Consider the following 16823-nt stretch of genomic DNA (forward strand, 5'->3'; position numbering starts at 1 on the left):
CTGCTAGTTTATTTTAAATTCAGTTTCTGCTTTATGTAGCATACAGCGAAACTTTAATGTGAGAAAGCAGAAATTCAGAAAAGCCCGACTGGAACACAATCTGGCAGCTCCAAGTTTTTTCCTCAGACAACTGACACTAAATCACTATTTGCCCTACAAGCAAAGTTGCACACATCAAACACGGACAAGAATCCCACAAAAAGTCTTGTGTGTTGGTCCCACTCTCCACATGCAAAGCATACAAACACCCCCCTACGCACGAATGCCTAATCCTCCCAAATCCAGACAGGAAATGCCCTCGTCAGTAGAGCTGAATGCTTTTGACAGACCCCTGCTGCTCTTTCTCTGAGCGCTCTCTCCTCCCCCTTTTGCTGAATGATATATGTGCTCTCCTCAAAGTCCCATCTGGAAACAGTTAGCCTGTGAACATTTCCACACAGCCAATAAAAACACATCTATTGCAAGCCTAGTTTATCAGCAATGGAGAACAATTTCAGCATGCAATTGTTACTTTCACTTTCTGGAGCTTTTGTTGGTACAGCGAAGCAATAGTTTACTGTCATGACTCAGAGATCCGGTCAAAGGTCTGGCTTAGCGTCAGGGCTCCTTTTCCATTATGTTTTCCAGTTAGTTTGTTATGGTGAGAAACACGTACTAGAACATGCAACTCTTAAGAGTCAAAATGATTTATAAGAGTCCTCAGATGACCCCGGTATCTTAATGACGGACATCCTGAAACTGTTATCTAAATAACTTCTGACTTTCATAGAGTGGAGAGTCTAGTCTAGTCCGTAGACGCAATAAAAGCATGAGGGTTTTAAAGGGAAACAGCATTACAGAGAAAAAGGTGGAAAAAGCAGAGCAAAAGGATGAGGAAATAAGAGGAGGAACAGGAGAGTGGCCTTATAATTTGCTCAAACACACATACACAGATCTCAACCTTGTTTATAGCTCCAGGAGTAACTATGAATAAGCATAAGGTAAACATTAACCGTACAGCTCACAGTTTCAGTTAAGAACAATTGTCATTTCCTGATAAGAAATATTTCAATGTGCAATGACTCTTACTGAACATTTGCTGGTGATAAAGTGCTACGCCCAGTGAGGTTTTCAGTAGGACACAATGAGGGGTGAGAATGTATTATTAAGTTTCTTCTCATGTTACAAAGTGTGTCAGAAACATCCTCTGGTGCCACAGTGGCAATTACACCGTTACAGTCATGTGGAAGAAAAGGACTCAACAGGACTCTGTAGTCCCTTATAAGTACACCTTTAATGCTTCCATAATAATTAAGGTGGTAAGTAGCAGCCAGGTGCTGCTGATCAAATGCACTTGATAAGGTGATCATCAGCAAGTGTGAGTACCTTTATAAAAGCAGGTTCTCTGGCAGATGCACAATTGTGCAATGTTCAGTGAAGCTGCAAAACACCCAAGAGCTACTCTGTTATCTCAGAAGCTACAGGCCTCAGTTAGCATGCTAAATGTTCAACTTCATGATAGTAAAATCAGGAAAAGATTTGAACAAGTGTAACCTATTTGGAAGTCAGAAGATGGCAGCACAGCTTAGGTTTGCCAAATTGTGTCTGAACAAACAGCAAAACCTCTGGAGCAATTTTCTTTGGACATGCAAGACCAAAGTAGAGATTTTTGGCTTTAGTGTACAGCAACATATTTGCTGAAAAACAAAACTTTAGAACAAGTGTGATGCATGGTGGTGGAGGGGTGATGATTTGGGCTTCTTCTGTAGACACAGGACCTGGGCAGCTAACAGTCATTGAGTTGACCATGAACTCCTCTGTATACCAAAGGATTTTAGAGTCAAATGTGAGGTCGTCTATCTGACAGTTAAAGCTTGGCCAAAATTAGGTCATGCAACAGGATAATGATCCTGATGACAGCAGCAAATCTGCAACAGGACAGGTGAGAAACAAATGGATGAAGGTGTTTCAATGATTCAGCCAAATACCTCAGCAGACTCCAATGCTGTGAGAGTTGTGCATTAACGAATGTCCACATATCTCAAAGAAATGAAGTAACACTGTAACGAGTGGGACAGCATTCCTCCAACATGACGTGAGACTGATTAAGTTACAGAGAAACTGATTACTTCAAGTTCTTGCTATTGAATGTGATTCTACAACCTACTGAACATAGGATGTACTTTGCTTAGTCCTGTCCTGGTCATTGGGAAACCATGCCCTCTGCTGGCGAGTTTACTTCAGCACTTCAAGAAGCAATACATAAAAACATCTGTTCACTACTTTATAAGAGAAGGCCTCAAAACTGTACATCAAGTTAAAACACAAACAAATAAACAAAACAGGAAGTCTCTTTGTTTTGAAATGTTTTATTGTCTGATGTTACACTCAAAAAAAAAAAGTCAAACTGTAATTCAATTTAAGCACATAAAATTTATAATACCTTCAAAATAAAATACTGCAAACTGTCAGTGACACTTTGTGAAGTATGATTACATCACACGAACATGCATTCATGTCGTTGTCAGCATATTCTTTTCCAGTGTTGCCCACAAGAATCCATGAGAAAAACTAATTCACAAATGTACTAAATCAATTTCAAATTTAGGCAGAAATGAACAGTGCTGATCTCAAAACAAGGAAAAGGATCCAGTTTTAGCTTTCATTTGTATTCTGCTCTGTCAGAGTGACGAGTCACAGTAAAATGATTGTACAACACTTGTAATCAGTAAAGTCCTTCTTGTGTTTAACAGTAATACGGTCTTCAGTGTTGAAAAGGGGCTGACGTTATAAAGCAGAGATGTTTAAAAACAAAGAAAAAGAAGAAAAGGAATCATAAGGCACACCCACCTATCCTACACTGCAGTACTAATTAGTGCAAAACAGACTGTAAACAACTTTCAAGCACATGGAACAAACTACATGATGAACTATTCTGTCACATTTTAAGGAAGCTAATTTTATCTCTCACTCATTTATTGCACGTCATTTTTCTGCTCACGAGGACTTAAAAAAGGGAACAAAAATAAAATTAAAAATGCAGTGTTGATTACATTAACTTAGTATAGACTACCCAGACCAAACTATAATATAAATCAGATACACACAAAGAGAGTGGTCTTCCAAAGACATTAAAGCTGCGTCTAAACTGCTATTGGTCAGTGATGACAAGCTTTTCAAAGCATGCCGAGCACAGGAAGGCGATTTTGTCTAATTGTGCAAAGCCTGCATTAGGATGATATTAACACTACAATATGACCCCCTCGCTCCTGAGTACCTTAAATTTCACTCCTAACTGACGGACACTTTGCTTTGGCTCTTTATTCCTAATCATCGGGTATAAACTCTCAACATTCACGCAACCTTTTTATTCAAACGCGTTTGCATTGACATCAGCAGCTGTGATCTTTTTTTAAGTGAATCCCTCCCTTACGAAGCCTATGAGCAAGACACCCAATGCAGATGTGGAAACACTGACAAGGACATCTGAATGGTGAAAATGTTGAGCCCCAGTGATTTCATTTCTAAGCTTGCTGCAGAGCTATACAGGCATATCCCAAGGAAAGGTTTGAAGAGTTAAGTGAAATGCTGCTCTTTAAAGGGCGACGACCATCAGTGAAGTAAATTACCCGACATCCCTATTTCGCATCGAGTGTCTTTGAGTTAAGAGCCAAAATATTTTGAAAGAAATGGCTGTTCTTATTCTTGCAGATGGCGTGCTGTGCAAGCTTGTGGCTTCACGGCTGCTTACATCCAGCTGATGGTGAAGTTCTGACTCAGGCTGAGACCCAGATCAGCGACTGTTAACACCTGCAGAGAGGAAGGAAAGCATCATTACTGTTTGGAGAATATCTTCATGTGAAACCAAAGCCAACACTATCTGTTGTCTGCATTAAAGCTACAGAACACCATGGCTATAACACATGGCTTCATGAGCACAAGTACTATAGGGTTTTAAAGCTAAAATCTACTAATTTGATATTTTATTCAATAATATTATTGATCTTTTTTTTTCTTCTTTTTTTTTTTTTTTTTTTTTTTTTAAAATCACTGCTTTTTGTCCATCAATCTATAACAATGCCATTAGGAAATTCTATAATATAAAACTAAGATAACCACATTTACATTTCATACTTTAAATACATGTTGCTGCCAGTTTTTCTGTGCTGGACTAATATCATAAAGTTTTGTATTTCTCGAAATAACTGATCAAATTAATTATTTAATGCCCAAATGCAAAAAAATGACAGCTTTCACTGTACACACTGTGTGACAAACGTGTAAAGTAACAATCAAATGAATTTAAAAATATTTTTAATTGAAAATAGAGTAAGAGGAAAAAGATGGAAATACTGGCTTGTCATCCAGTTTCATCCTGTGCTAGAAACTGAAAAAAGGCTGATTTATGAACCCTAGCAGCTTTAACAAGGAAGCATCTTTCAGCTCTTTCGGTAAAAACCGAAGGTACCAGGTTATTTTTTTTTTTTTTTTGGGGGGGGGGGGGGGGGGGGGGGGGGGGGTCTCTCTTTTGCAAAGGTTGGAAAACCCAGTAGAAACTTGAGTGCTCTGTTGTGGTGCTGATGTGGTTGTCTCCAGCTGTGGAGTCTGTTAAACTGAGAAAGGTCGCTGTCATGAGAAACTGATTTCAGACTCACTTCTTTTCTCATCTCTGTTGACATAATTGTGATGCTTTGCAGACTTTGTTGCACCATGTGCACTTCCCTGTTTGCCCTGTCAGTCTTTTTAAGTTTTTTTTTTTTTTTATGATGTGTCACCGTTTTTTTTTTTTTCCCCAAACCTAAAAACAAAAAAACAAAAAAACAAAAACAAAAAATACCCCACATAACTCAGAACCTCACCTGGTTGGTTCTGTAGGTAAACGGTGCATCATGGGAGTTCACCAACACTCTGCTCGGCTTCTCCTTCACACCATAGAAGGAGGCCGACTCCACAGTGATGTATGACGCCTCGATGTGGTTAGAGAGCACCTGGGATGTCATTGTGTTCTACAAAATAAGGCAATAAAAAAAGCTCTAACCATTTTTCAACAACACGGGTGAGATTCTCTGAAAAGCACAGCTAAATTAAACAGGTCCAGACACAGTTTATCTATACAAGCAGCAGCATGATGTGTGAAGTCAGATAAAGTAGGCTGGAGCAAACAGGAGCAAACACACAGGGTAGATTACTGTATTCTACAAAATAGATGAAGGTGAGCACCTGAGCAATGCTGAAGATGATGTAGGCGTACTGGTTGGTCTCGTAGGTGTCGATGGTCTCTCCATCATCCCAGAACAGATCTCCACTGGCTGAACCATCTTGAGACAGAGCTGAGACGAGGTGGAGAGGCTGACCGGTGCTTACCCACAGGGTCAGGTTGGGTGCCTGTTCAAACATGCACACAGAGAGAAAACATGAATGTGAATCAAGTGGAAGACGCACACATGTCTGACCTGTAGAATCACAAATTCAGACACACACAGATATCTCGGATGAAAAGACATCAGGTTTTCAGCATTCTTCAGTTTTCAGCACAGACTTAGAGTTTGTTTGTTTTTTTTAAAGGCAAAAGTCCAACACAAGGAGGTAGCATATGGAGATTGTCAAAGGGGTTAACAGGTTCAGTGGCCACAGATGTCATTGTTTCTAGCACTAAATAAATAAATAAATAAATAAATAAAATAAAATAAAATAAAGATTTGTGGCGTAATTTGTGTGAATTACACCTGAATGTGTTTGGATTAAATCTTATATTTTTTATGTTTGAGATGCAGAGGTTTCAAAAGGTTCAAATAATAAAATCCAATAAACCATGTATCAGGGGTGTCCAACTCCAGGCCTCAAGGCTGGTGTCCTGCAGGTTTTAGTGCAGGACACCAGCCTTGAGGCCTGGTGTCCTGCACCAGGACACCAGATTCAGGTGGGTCAACACACCTGAATCTAATGATTAGTTCATTAACAGGCCTCTGGAGAACTTCAGGACATGTTGAGGAGGTAATTTAGCCATTTAAATCAGCTGTGTTGGATCAAGGACACATCTAAAACATGCAGGACACCGGCCCTCGAGGCCTGGAGTTGGACACCCCTGCCAGATATGCACTGATAGATATCGGCGACAAGTGTAGATATGCATGTGCTTTCCCTTCATATCTAGCACACAACAGGAGATTGTCTGTTTCAGACACGCTGGCACTTCTGGAAACGCTCTGTGGGGTTTTGACGAGAAAGCTGCCGAGGTAGGGCTGCCTCCCCCTTACACAGTGCAGTATGGTCTGTGCTGCTTGCTACACGAGGTTTACTGACCAGCTGGCAGGTTAAAGACTGTTTGATGTTCAGTCTGAGTCAGACATTTGCATTCTCACCTCAGCCAAGGTAATGTGAAGCAAAGTTGAGTGCTTCAGCGTGAAGTGTGAAAAGTCCCATTTTAGCCTAAATGTCCTTGTTCTAAATTTGATTGCAAAAATAATCACATTGGAGTTAAAGGCAAAAATTTCACCTTGTTCTCTTACACTTTGCCACTTTTACTGCTGAGTGCTACTGCAGAGTGGATCGTTTATGGTGTGAACAGGATCCAACTTCTAACTAGCAGGTGCACGCTGCAAGTTTAGGCTACAGCAGCTCCTGTACCCACTCTGTCATGCTTTGCATTCTGGGATCTGGGAGAGTACCATACATATGTGAAGGTCAGTACAGCCAATCAAGTAGCTGTAAAATGAGCATAAATTCTCCGTGTTCTCTACTCATCCAGAACACAGCACCTTCTTCCTGTGTTTACTTTTGTTGCTCCCGCCTCAGACGCACCTGGCCAATCAGCAGACTGAACATTCTCACGTTTTTTTTTAATGACAGATTTTGGTTCGAGTAAACAAACTGCAGTGTAAAATGCCCTTAAATTTACAGGGATTACAGCCACATACTCTGACTGTACTATTTAAAAGTCTGCCCATGGTTAATTTGAGCATCCAGCACTGTAACAGGTCCGTTTTAGCTGAAAAACCTTCTACCTGTGTTGGTGTAATGGAGCCCTCGCGCAAATGCAGGTTGATCTTATCTAGAGGCGCATTGAGTCGAAGCTCTTCGCCCTTACTGGTCACACAGTCGCCCTGGGAAGTAAAGGAACACACATGATATAAGCACTCTGATCAAGTCACCATACGCTCTGTCCTCTCACTATCGCTCACAGAGTCTCACCGTGTAATAGTCATACCACAGACCCTCAGGGAAGTAACCATCCACGTAGTCCACTCCAGGATCCAACACTGGTGTCACCAACAAACTCTTCCCCCACATGAACTGCTTGTCGATGCCGTAGGCTTTCACGTCTTTGGGAAACCTTTTGAGTACGTAAAGTTATGCACCCCGGAAACACACGGAATACATGAAAATCTGTGCTTTTAGGATTCCTACTCACTCGAACATTATTGGTCGAGCCACTGTGTGTCCGTGCACATGCGCGTGATGGAAGAGAGTGTAGAGAACAGGGAAGAGAGAGTAGCGCAGCAGCAGAGCCTCCTTCATGGCTGTGCGAGCAAGCGGGCTGAAAGCTGTCGGGTCTTGAGGCTGTAAAACCACAGAAATAAGCCCCACACACAGTAGGAGATGCAAAATAGAAAAATGAATCCATTAGTAGACATGCAGTTACATGTTTGAGACTTCATTTGGAGAATCTAATCTACAAAACAAACACTGATGTAAAAGCTTCAGGTGTCATCTTGAAACTATAAACAAATAAATTTTCAGAAGCACAGCTAAACCTGTAAGTGATAGATTGAAGAGGACACTCTTACCTTCATGCTGATGGCGTTGTGGTTTCGTGTGAAGGGATAGAAAGCTCCCAGCTGAGTCCAGCGGACGCACAATTCCTCCTGTGTCTCCTCGCTGAAGCCGCAGACATCTGCTCCCACCAGCGGGATGCCCAAAAGGTTAAAGGTCAACATACCTGCACAGAAAGAAATGGGAGTTAAATATCCAATGATGAGATGAACAATTTCACATGAAACATCCTCAAATCCAAAATGATAAATAATATAAGAGATTATCCAAGAATTCAAATAAGCAGTTTTACGACAACAGATCAGCCACAGTGTCGTCGTTTATGCATGTCAACACAGTGTGTATTATCTGTATCTGCTGAACTTCTGACCTGCTATAGAAGTGTAAAGGTCTTTCCACTGACTCCTGTTGTCTCCAAGCCAGTGACCGGAGTACATGCCCTGACTGGGGAAGGTGGAGCGGGAGATCACGAAAGGTCTCTTTGCCACAATTCGCTTCAGAGCGCTGAACACGGGGACAGTGAAAACAACAAGACAAAGTGTGTAATGAAGAAGTATTGTAGTGTTTTATTTCCGTTGCATGTGTACATGCGAGTATTGAGAGCATCAAACCTTGCAGAGGCTTTAGCTTCCATCAGTCCATACAGACTGTGCATGTTGTAATGTATGGACTGCTTCTGCTGCGCGGTGGCACACAAGGTTTTGGCTCTCAGTAAACCTCCCAGTACACCTGAAAGCAGAAGACCCCATGAAACCCAAATGTATCGTATGTTTGTAGTGTGATCTCTGTTGTAGAGTCAATCTCCTACCTGGAGTGTAAGGAGGGTTTTCAAGATTGTTTGATGGGCAGCCACTGGTCGATCCATCCAGGAAGTTTGATGGCTCATTCATATCCTAAAACCAAGTGAAGTGTTGTCAGATCTTTAAATAATCATAAGGAGACATCTAGGCAGGAGTCAGTGATTACTTATTTAACAGCCTGCACTGTTCTCATACTTACAATCCATAATCCATCAAACGCCACCTTATCGTGGAACATCTGTAGGTTGTCATACCACCATTCATGTGTCACTTCATCAGAGAAATCTGGATATGCCGTGAGACCAGGCCACACCTGGAAACGGGGAGAAAGAATTTTAGTTTAAATTCATGCTTAACATTCAAAACCATGTTCATTTATTATTGGGCTCACCTGGCTGCACTTAAGAACCGGTCCAGCTGAATTACGTAGATCTAATGAAGCTGGATAACTTTCAAAAGCTTTCAGCTATACTGTAGCTACTGTAGTACCACCCAGATTAATGAGTGAGTTTTCTGGTACATGAACGGGGCTCTCTTTTTGTCTTGCTAAATCGCCATGGTAACTTATGTTTAACATAACCTGGTCAGGAGTAGGTTATGTTCTTAGATTTGGTTTAAAACTCAGCTGGAAGCACCAAATATTTACAGTGTCTTTCAAGTGCAATATAGATTCCCTGATAGGGAAATACATTTAGGTGTTCAGTACATGCCCTGACTGGGGAAGGTGGAGCGGGAGATCACGAAAGGTCTCTTTGCCACAATTCGCTTCAGAGGGAAATACATTTTATACATTTAGGTGTTGTGTTATTGCACTGTCACAGGACGTTAAGAAAATAACCAAATACTTGATTCTTGTTAAAATAAACTATTTTATTCAAGCTGTTTATTTTTCCAAACAGAATCTTTTTTCCCCCCATTTGCAATAATGCTGCACTTCACCGTTATAGATTTTGTAGATTTTTAAGTCAACATCTAAAAATGTCTCCGACTGCACTCATAGGCATCACTTTGTGTCACAGACTAGATCACACAAAGAGTCATATGATAAGTGAAACGCCCCCTTTTTATGTGTGTAAACAGAATCTGAAGCAGGACTCCTGGCTTATCTGAAAAAGCTCATCATCACTGTTGTGACCCGTCATCTCCAACTGGGGTTTCAGGTTTTGCCAAATCACCTGACTGTGGCGATCTCTGTTCGTAATGTACCCCTCAGTTGGCACTCCTGAGCCAGAAGTGTCAGAGACTCTCCACTTTATATAGCCACTGGGAGAAGATGTGTCAGTGAATTTATCACCAAATATAAATGTATCTGCACTGCTGTGGTGCTCCTGCTGTTACTGTTCACGTTCCATATTTCACTATTGCTAAAACAATTAATACGAGCTCCAACAGTTTATATGACTAAAATTATTATTCTCATAAATGACCTTATTCTTTCAATGCCATTTTCACAATTTAAGATACACTAATCAATGATATTTTCTTCATAAAAATGTGAGTTCTAATGCTTGATATTTACTATATCAGCAGCTAAGTATAATCACACAATGCACAGCACATTTGCCAAACGGTTCTTTCAACAATTATCTGTCATGACACCATGATCGCTTTCCATGCTCAAGACAGAAAGTTTATGTATACTCACATTCTGTGTCAGGACACTGAACACTTCTATCAAAACCTCTGAATCAGTGACGTCTACAGGGGTTTAAGTGATCGAAGAACTGGTGGAGTAAGAAGCTGGTTCAGTGTAACTCTGCTTTCTTTGATTGGGGTTTTGATTTGATTTGATCGAGCCATATGCAAAGACAGCAGGTATCACAATGATAGTTAGCAGCTTTCAAAGAAAACCCGGGTCTCTGCGCATGCTAAAATAAAAGCAGGCATCTGATGCATTATTTGCATCTTCTGCACAAAATGAACCAATTAAGTTCTGCCCAATCAGTCAAGAGAAACAGCAGGAGAGATAAAGGATGTAAAGACTTATTACAGCAAAACACAACACAACACAGGTACAGTAGAAAAGAGGGGAATGTTGCAGAAAACTGTTAATCCTGTAAATTCATCAGTGAAAGTATTTATTTTACCCCTGGGTGCACTCTCGATATTAACATTAGATAAGTGTATTCAGGTCTGACATGGCCTCCATAATGAAGGAATGAATATTCTCTGTGATAAATACCAATAAAAACATCTTAATAGCAGCAATACTGACTTAGCAGCAGATTAGGCCCAGGCACATTTATGCTTAAAATTCCTGTGAAACAAGACGCACAACAACAAACATCTCCACTAAGTATCTACTGTGCACTTTGATTATTTCATCAGCAAAAGAATCAGTGAAAATGTGGGGCTCACAAATACTTAAATCTACTCTGGAACAAGAAAGCCCAGCACCATCATGTTACTGAATATACAGGCTCTAGGCTCAACATGTTTCCCTAACTCATTAATCCTGCGTCACAGAACATGCCTCAGTTAATGTTGTTGTGTGGCTTCATGTCTCACCTTCCCAATAAGCGTTTTCCCTTCAGCATCTTTAATAAAAACTCCTCTCTTTACACCTTCATCGAAGGGCCAGTATGAGCCCTCGGGTTGTGTGCTGCTGATACCCGGGTCCTGAAGGATTAATAAACGACTCACTTAAACACTCACATGCCAAAGCAGACACAAAACACATGAGACCAAGTACGCGTGTGTTTGCATACCAGGATCATGACGTAGCGTTGGTTATGAGCATGTAGGTCCCTGACCAGTTCAGGTAGTGTGTCAAACTTTTTTGATTCATACGTAAAGTCCATAAATTTGTCCATGTAGTCAATGTCATTCCACTGGACATCCTGCGTTTAAACAGACTCTCATTATTATTAATAATAAAATGAATTCACTCATTCTGAAGCTACTTAAGAGAAATGCATGTTTAGGGTTAATTACAAAAGAACAAAAACTAAAAACACTGACACGTACTACAAAAGAAATTACCTGAGGTATCCCATAATTCCTCATGCTCTTGACAACCTCCCACGTAGAATTACTCGTGTCGTAGCCCCATCGGCAGAGATGGTATCCTAAAGCCCAGTAGACTGGCATTGCTGGGTATCCTGTGTCAACAAAGATGGATGAAAATAAAGCAGTAATTCTCAAAACAAAAAAAGGACAAACTCAAGGTGACAGAGGCAAAAGGCTGGAGTTATTTATATAATGGAGTTCCACAGGGTTCTATGCTGGGACCAGTTTGTTTACATTTCACATGCTTCCCTCAGGCCCAGAATACATTTTCATTGCTATACAGATCATAACCAGCTTCATCTATCCATGAAGTTAGATAACACACGCCAATTGATTAAACTACAGTAATGTCATGAAGACATAAAAACCTGGATGACCTCCGATTTCCTGCTTATAATTTGAGATATTTCCAGAGTAAGTATCTGTCTTACCAGATTCTTTGTCTAGATGGCATTACTTTGGCCTCCAGTAACACTGTGAGGAACCTTGGAGTCATTTTTGACCAGGATATGTCGTTCAATGCACATATTAAACAAATATGTTGGACTGCTTTCTTCCATTTGTGCAACATCTCTAACATTATCCTGTCTCAGGGTGATGTTGAAATTAGTTCATGCATTTATTACTTCTAGGCTGGACTACTGTCATTCATATGACTGTTCTAAAAGCTCCCCTGAAAAACCTTCAGTTGTTCCAAAAATGCTGCAGCAAGAGTACTGACAGGGACTAGAAAGAGAGAGAATATTTCTCCTATATTGGCTCCTCTTCATTGGCTCCCTCTTAAATCCTAACTCAAATTTAAAATCCTACTTATCACACGAGGTGATAAGTCTATACGAGGTCTTGAATAATCAGGCTCCATCTTATCTTGACATAGTACTATAGTACTGCATCACCCCAGTAGAGCACACAAAAGGGAGTTTTTCCCTTCCCACTTTTGCCAAGTGTTTGCTCAAAGGGTGGTTGTCTGATTTTTGAGGTTTTCTCCCATGAAAACATGGATCAGGGTGCAGTACAAATGCCTACATATATGTGCATCTCATCACAGTGCTACTACTGACCTACAACATCCACATATTGCTGAACCACTGAACCAGGATCAGGACCAAGGAAAATATAAAAGTCAAGGATCCCACCAATAGTACGCCAGGTAAGGGCCGGGGTAGGCTGGAGGACCACGTCTGACAAAACAGATAAGAAACTGATGAGACATTTTTCATCAAAAGAAATGTGCACTTAAGAAAGAAATAGAGTAAGGTATCAGCTGATTATTCTCATTTCCTAACTACATCTTCAGTTTGTGAAAGAACAACACAGAAAACACAGAAACACAGAAAAGAACAAAGGTCTGTATAATAATCTAAAGGTGATTTTCAACATAACTTAGTTCAATGGCAAAATGAAACAAATCTTATTAAAACTTCAGTACATGGCAAATGGTTTTACAGTTTGTGTTGGCAAAGCTCTGAATAATCAATATGACATCTGAGTATGATATGAAGTTTATCTTCACACACTGGAAAGTCCATTTGTAACTTCTGCTTTTATGAAATTGCTTAACTTTGTCAGCTGCTGTCATGTGAACTTTTGTGAAATCTTGTAAGCTTAAGCATTTTATTCTGCTGCTCCTGAGTGTTTGTGTATGTGACCTATTGCACATTGTGAAACCAGAAGGTATTAGGGTGACTAACAGACTGACCCATTGCATTGCTGTTCAGCAGGAAGAAGCCGTGTGCGTTCCCTCCATCCTCCATTGCCAGGTAAAATGGATGAGCCCCATACAGGTTTGTCTGTTCCTACAGTACGGAAGAAGAATGCAAAGATATCACAATACATTTCATGTAATCAGCAGTCTTATCCAGCCAGTTAACAAAATTAATTCAGCCTCCTGTCATCCTCCAAAGACAGCCTGCAACAGCTTTGTGAATTGACTGCAAACATGAGAGCATGGCAGCAAAACATCAAAGATGATCAGACAGAATAACTAACTGATCATTTTACTGACAAAAACTATATTAACGTGAATATCTGTGGGATCACACAGCAGCTGTGTCTGTGACTGATGGTTACCGTTGGAGGCACATCTCTAGCCCACATGGTGAGCGTGTTCCAGTGGACATCGTGCAGGAAGGTGGAGCGATGCTCGCCCAGGCCATAAATGAACTGCGTAGGTAGGGAAGTGGAGAACTGGAGGAACTGATCCGCGTAGAAGAGAGGCGCCACAGTGGTGTTCAAACTAACAGGAAACATTTGGACAAGCATTAATGAGACTGTCATTTCATAACGGAATACATATATACAGTTAAGAGTATCTAATATGTATATGAATGAGGAAATCTAACTATAGCCCCTTTCTTCAACTTAAGCCAAATGAGACCTACAACACAGAGCCGCAAGTGGAAAAAAAATCCCTCTGAATCAGATACTTTATTCCTCACATTTCAGAATGTCCCATTCAGCTCAGACTTACAGTACTGCTCCTGTCGAGCGCCTCTTCACCACAAGACCAAATGGTTGCTTTGAGAGCTCGATGATATAATCTGGGCTTTCTGTCTTGTTGGTGACGGTGGGGACGGAGATGGGAACTTCAAACCGTGAGCTTGAAGGGTTGGTGATCTTGATGGAGAACAATTTGTGGTTAACTGACAGTAATTATTACAAACATTTTATCAGAATTACAAAAAAAAAAACAACTTAATTAATCAAGCAAATTTACAGGATTAGATTTGAGCCTGATGAAATGAAAAATGAAATGCAAAGGAGAGCAAAATTTGCTTACATCTGTAATAGACAGGTGTAGTTTCTCTTATCTTTATTGTCATGAATACTAATCAATAAAATTATCACAGTGCAAAGGTCAACATGTTTGTTTTATATGCAAAGCAGGAATCAACAGATGTGTGCACTGGAAGTCCATCTGCCCATCGTTTTGCACATTTAGGTTTCTTACAGTGTGACTCAGTCACTTCATATAAAGTTTCTTAACTATCGCTGTCCAACAATCATGTTTATTTAAGACAGTTTAGCCCGTGCCAATTTCCAAATTACAGCCTTTACATAATACCCTTTTATTTAAACCAAATACTAATTCTTTTATTGGTCTGTTGCTTCCTCCAATTAAGAAAATGAACAACACAGAAACAGAAGATCAGTGCAAAAACACAGCATGAATTATAAGTTTTAAAGGCTGTTTAATACATGAACATGAGCAAAATGTATTCATCAACTTGTAAGTTTCCAAAATTTTGCCCTTCTATGTTTTCCATGACTAAATGTGAAACCTCTACTCACCCGGACACGCAGCCGCTTGTCCGTCTCATAACGCATCTCCACTTCTATGGTGAGGATGTCTCCAGGGTAATACGTCTTCACCTCCTTCACGAGCGTAGCTTTCTGTCCCAGCAGCGTGTCATTTAGTGACACGAGCGAGTACGAAGGGAACTCTGAAGGATAGAAACACCAAGGGATTCCATTTTTCCCTGACGGGCGACTGGCAGAGGAGGAAGCGGTGGACGCAGGGATAAAGCAGCAGTTCCTTGCCTCGCACAGCTCTCGGGTCACAACCACCCCTCTTTCAGGGTAGCAATCAAACCTCCACGCCTCTGGTATCAGACTGCATGCCTCACTGCGGAAAGAGGCAGCAGTATCGTTCGCTGCCGTTTGCACTTTGGGGCCCGGTGTTTGTCCTGGGGCCGGCAGCGGCGGTTTATGCTCCTGTTGGTTGGGAGTGTGCAGCCATAACACAGCACCCAGTAGCCATGCTCCACAGAGCACCAGCAGGAGGCAGCCGATCACCAGGAGGCCCGTGGTGACGGAGCATGAAGGTCCACGTTGAAACAATGAGGCGTCCTCTGGCTCCAGCGCCTTGAAACACAGGAATGAAGTAAAAATCCAGTTTCAGCACTGAGCAGTACAGTAAAATACAGACTTTGCTCATAAAGATCCTAATTTTTGTGAGTCATCCTAATGAAAAAGAGAATATACTAAAACGTAAGGTTGTAAGGCAACAGTATTTCTGCTCTACGGATTATAAAATGACAAACAGATTCATAAACACAAGCTAACTCACTGAAACCTCGCCTTGAACAGGCTCTTCTGACAAAACTGCGCTGGAAAACTGGACATCTTCAGGATTCAACTTCTTGTAGGAAACCATTGTGGCAATAAGAGTCTATGACAGTGAGAGACAGAGGAGAGCAAAATCAGTAGAGACATGCAGCCATGATTCATTTCCTTTGTGTGAAGCTGCTGGAAGAAGTGCATGACAAACAGTGAAGTGAAACTTAGTTTCTCCCATTTCAATGCAATGAGCACAATGGAAAAAAAATATACAAACAAACTACAGTGTCTGCGATGTCTAATGTTTATTAAGCATTAGGGTTAACATTTAGGCATTTACTCAACTGTAATAAATGTCACAATTAATGTGCCTAATACCACCATACACCAGCTGTTCCGTGACTAATATACTGGGCATGCTGCATCTTGAACTGCAGCAAGTTTAGCCTTCAAGTAAAGGTCACACATGCGGAAAAAACACATTAACTGCAGTTATATTAGCTTATATAAACAAAGAGAGGAATTTAATGAAATTTATATTTTAATATCGTCATCCAAGCTGCGGTGTTATTCGCAGTCACACTAATGAGAGGTCCTGAACAACTTGTGGCTAACTTTAGCTAGCTACTGCGTAGATATACACGTGAATGTCAAAGTTCACCTAGGAGACGTACGGCCTCTAAATTCATTCCAGATTTATTTACAGGCGTCAAGCAATAGATAAAACAGCTGTTCACCCTAGCCTGCTACAGTGGTACGCTATTGTTTTTCATTAAGGTTACGTACGTTAGCGTTAGCTTACTTTAGCAGCAGTCTTAAGTTTAGCAAACGTTTACAGACAGGAGTGTTACCTTTAGCGACGTCCAACCGGATATGCTTTATTCTCTGCAGGCGCAGAGGTGCATTATACAGCCCAAAGTTAGCTTTAAATTACGCGTTACGAAGCTAAATTTTTCGTAGTGTTAATAACCTCTGCCACCACAGCCTGCTCGGCGCGGTGTGCGTTTATTTATCTCTACGGCGCTTTCAGAATACCTCGTAATTCCAACAACTTCCGTTTGACGCAGTCCCCTCCAACAAACTTTGAGCATACAGCCTTTATGCTCTATAAACGAATATCTCGTGTTGAGAGTATATATAATCTCAACACGATATATATATGGTCGATAAAATAAAAATTACCGACCATATGTTAGTAATTCT

The 16823-nt window shown here is 40.8% G+C and overlaps 1 protein-coding gene across 1 annotated transcript; it reads right to left on the bottom strand.

Annotated features, from left to right (window-relative positions):
• Positions 1-2351: 2351 nt before the first annotated feature.
• gaa2 (alpha glucosidase 2) lies at positions 2352-16628 on the bottom strand. The gene is made up of 21 exons (XM_063475830.1): positions 16472-16628; positions 15631-15732; positions 14853-15425; positions 14032-14177; positions 13632-13797; positions 13261-13357; positions 12623-12742; positions 11535-11653; positions 11261-11392; positions 11061-11171; positions 8752-8865; positions 8561-8645; positions 8364-8481; positions 8123-8256; positions 7767-7918; positions 7391-7539; positions 7171-7312; positions 6984-7082; positions 5200-5364; positions 4839-4985; positions 2352-3789 (listed from the first exon to the last, which is right to left on the bottom strand). Exons 2-21 carry the CDS (start codon positions 15715-15717, stop codon positions 3727-3729), a joined length of 2919 nt encoding a protein of 972 aa, XP_063331900.1. The 5' UTR covers positions 15718-15732; positions 16472-16628; the 3' UTR covers positions 2352-3726.
• Positions 16629-16823: the final 195 nt, after the last annotated feature.

Source organism: Pelmatolapia mariae, linkage group LG6 (genome assembly GCF_036321145.2).
Source record: "Pelmatolapia mariae isolate MD_Pm_ZW linkage group LG6, Pm_UMD_F_2, whole genome shotgun sequence".
NCBI classification, from domain to species: domain Eukaryota; kingdom Metazoa; phylum Chordata; class Actinopteri; order Cichliformes; family Cichlidae; genus Pelmatolapia; species Pelmatolapia mariae.

Coding starts and splice junctions, on each gene's coding strand:
- gaa2 (XM_063475830.1), bottom strand. CDS start 15,717: ATGGTTTCCTACAAGAAGTTGAATCCTGAAGATGTCCAGTTTTCCAGC. Junction 7,083..7,170: donor TGTGGTATGACTATTACACG/GTGAGACTCTGT, acceptor TTTACTTCCCAG/GGCGACTGTGTGACCAGTAA. Junction 5,365..6,983: donor GCTCCATTACACCAACACAG/GTAGAAGGTTTT, acceptor ATGTTTGAACAG/GCACCCAACCTGACCCTGTG.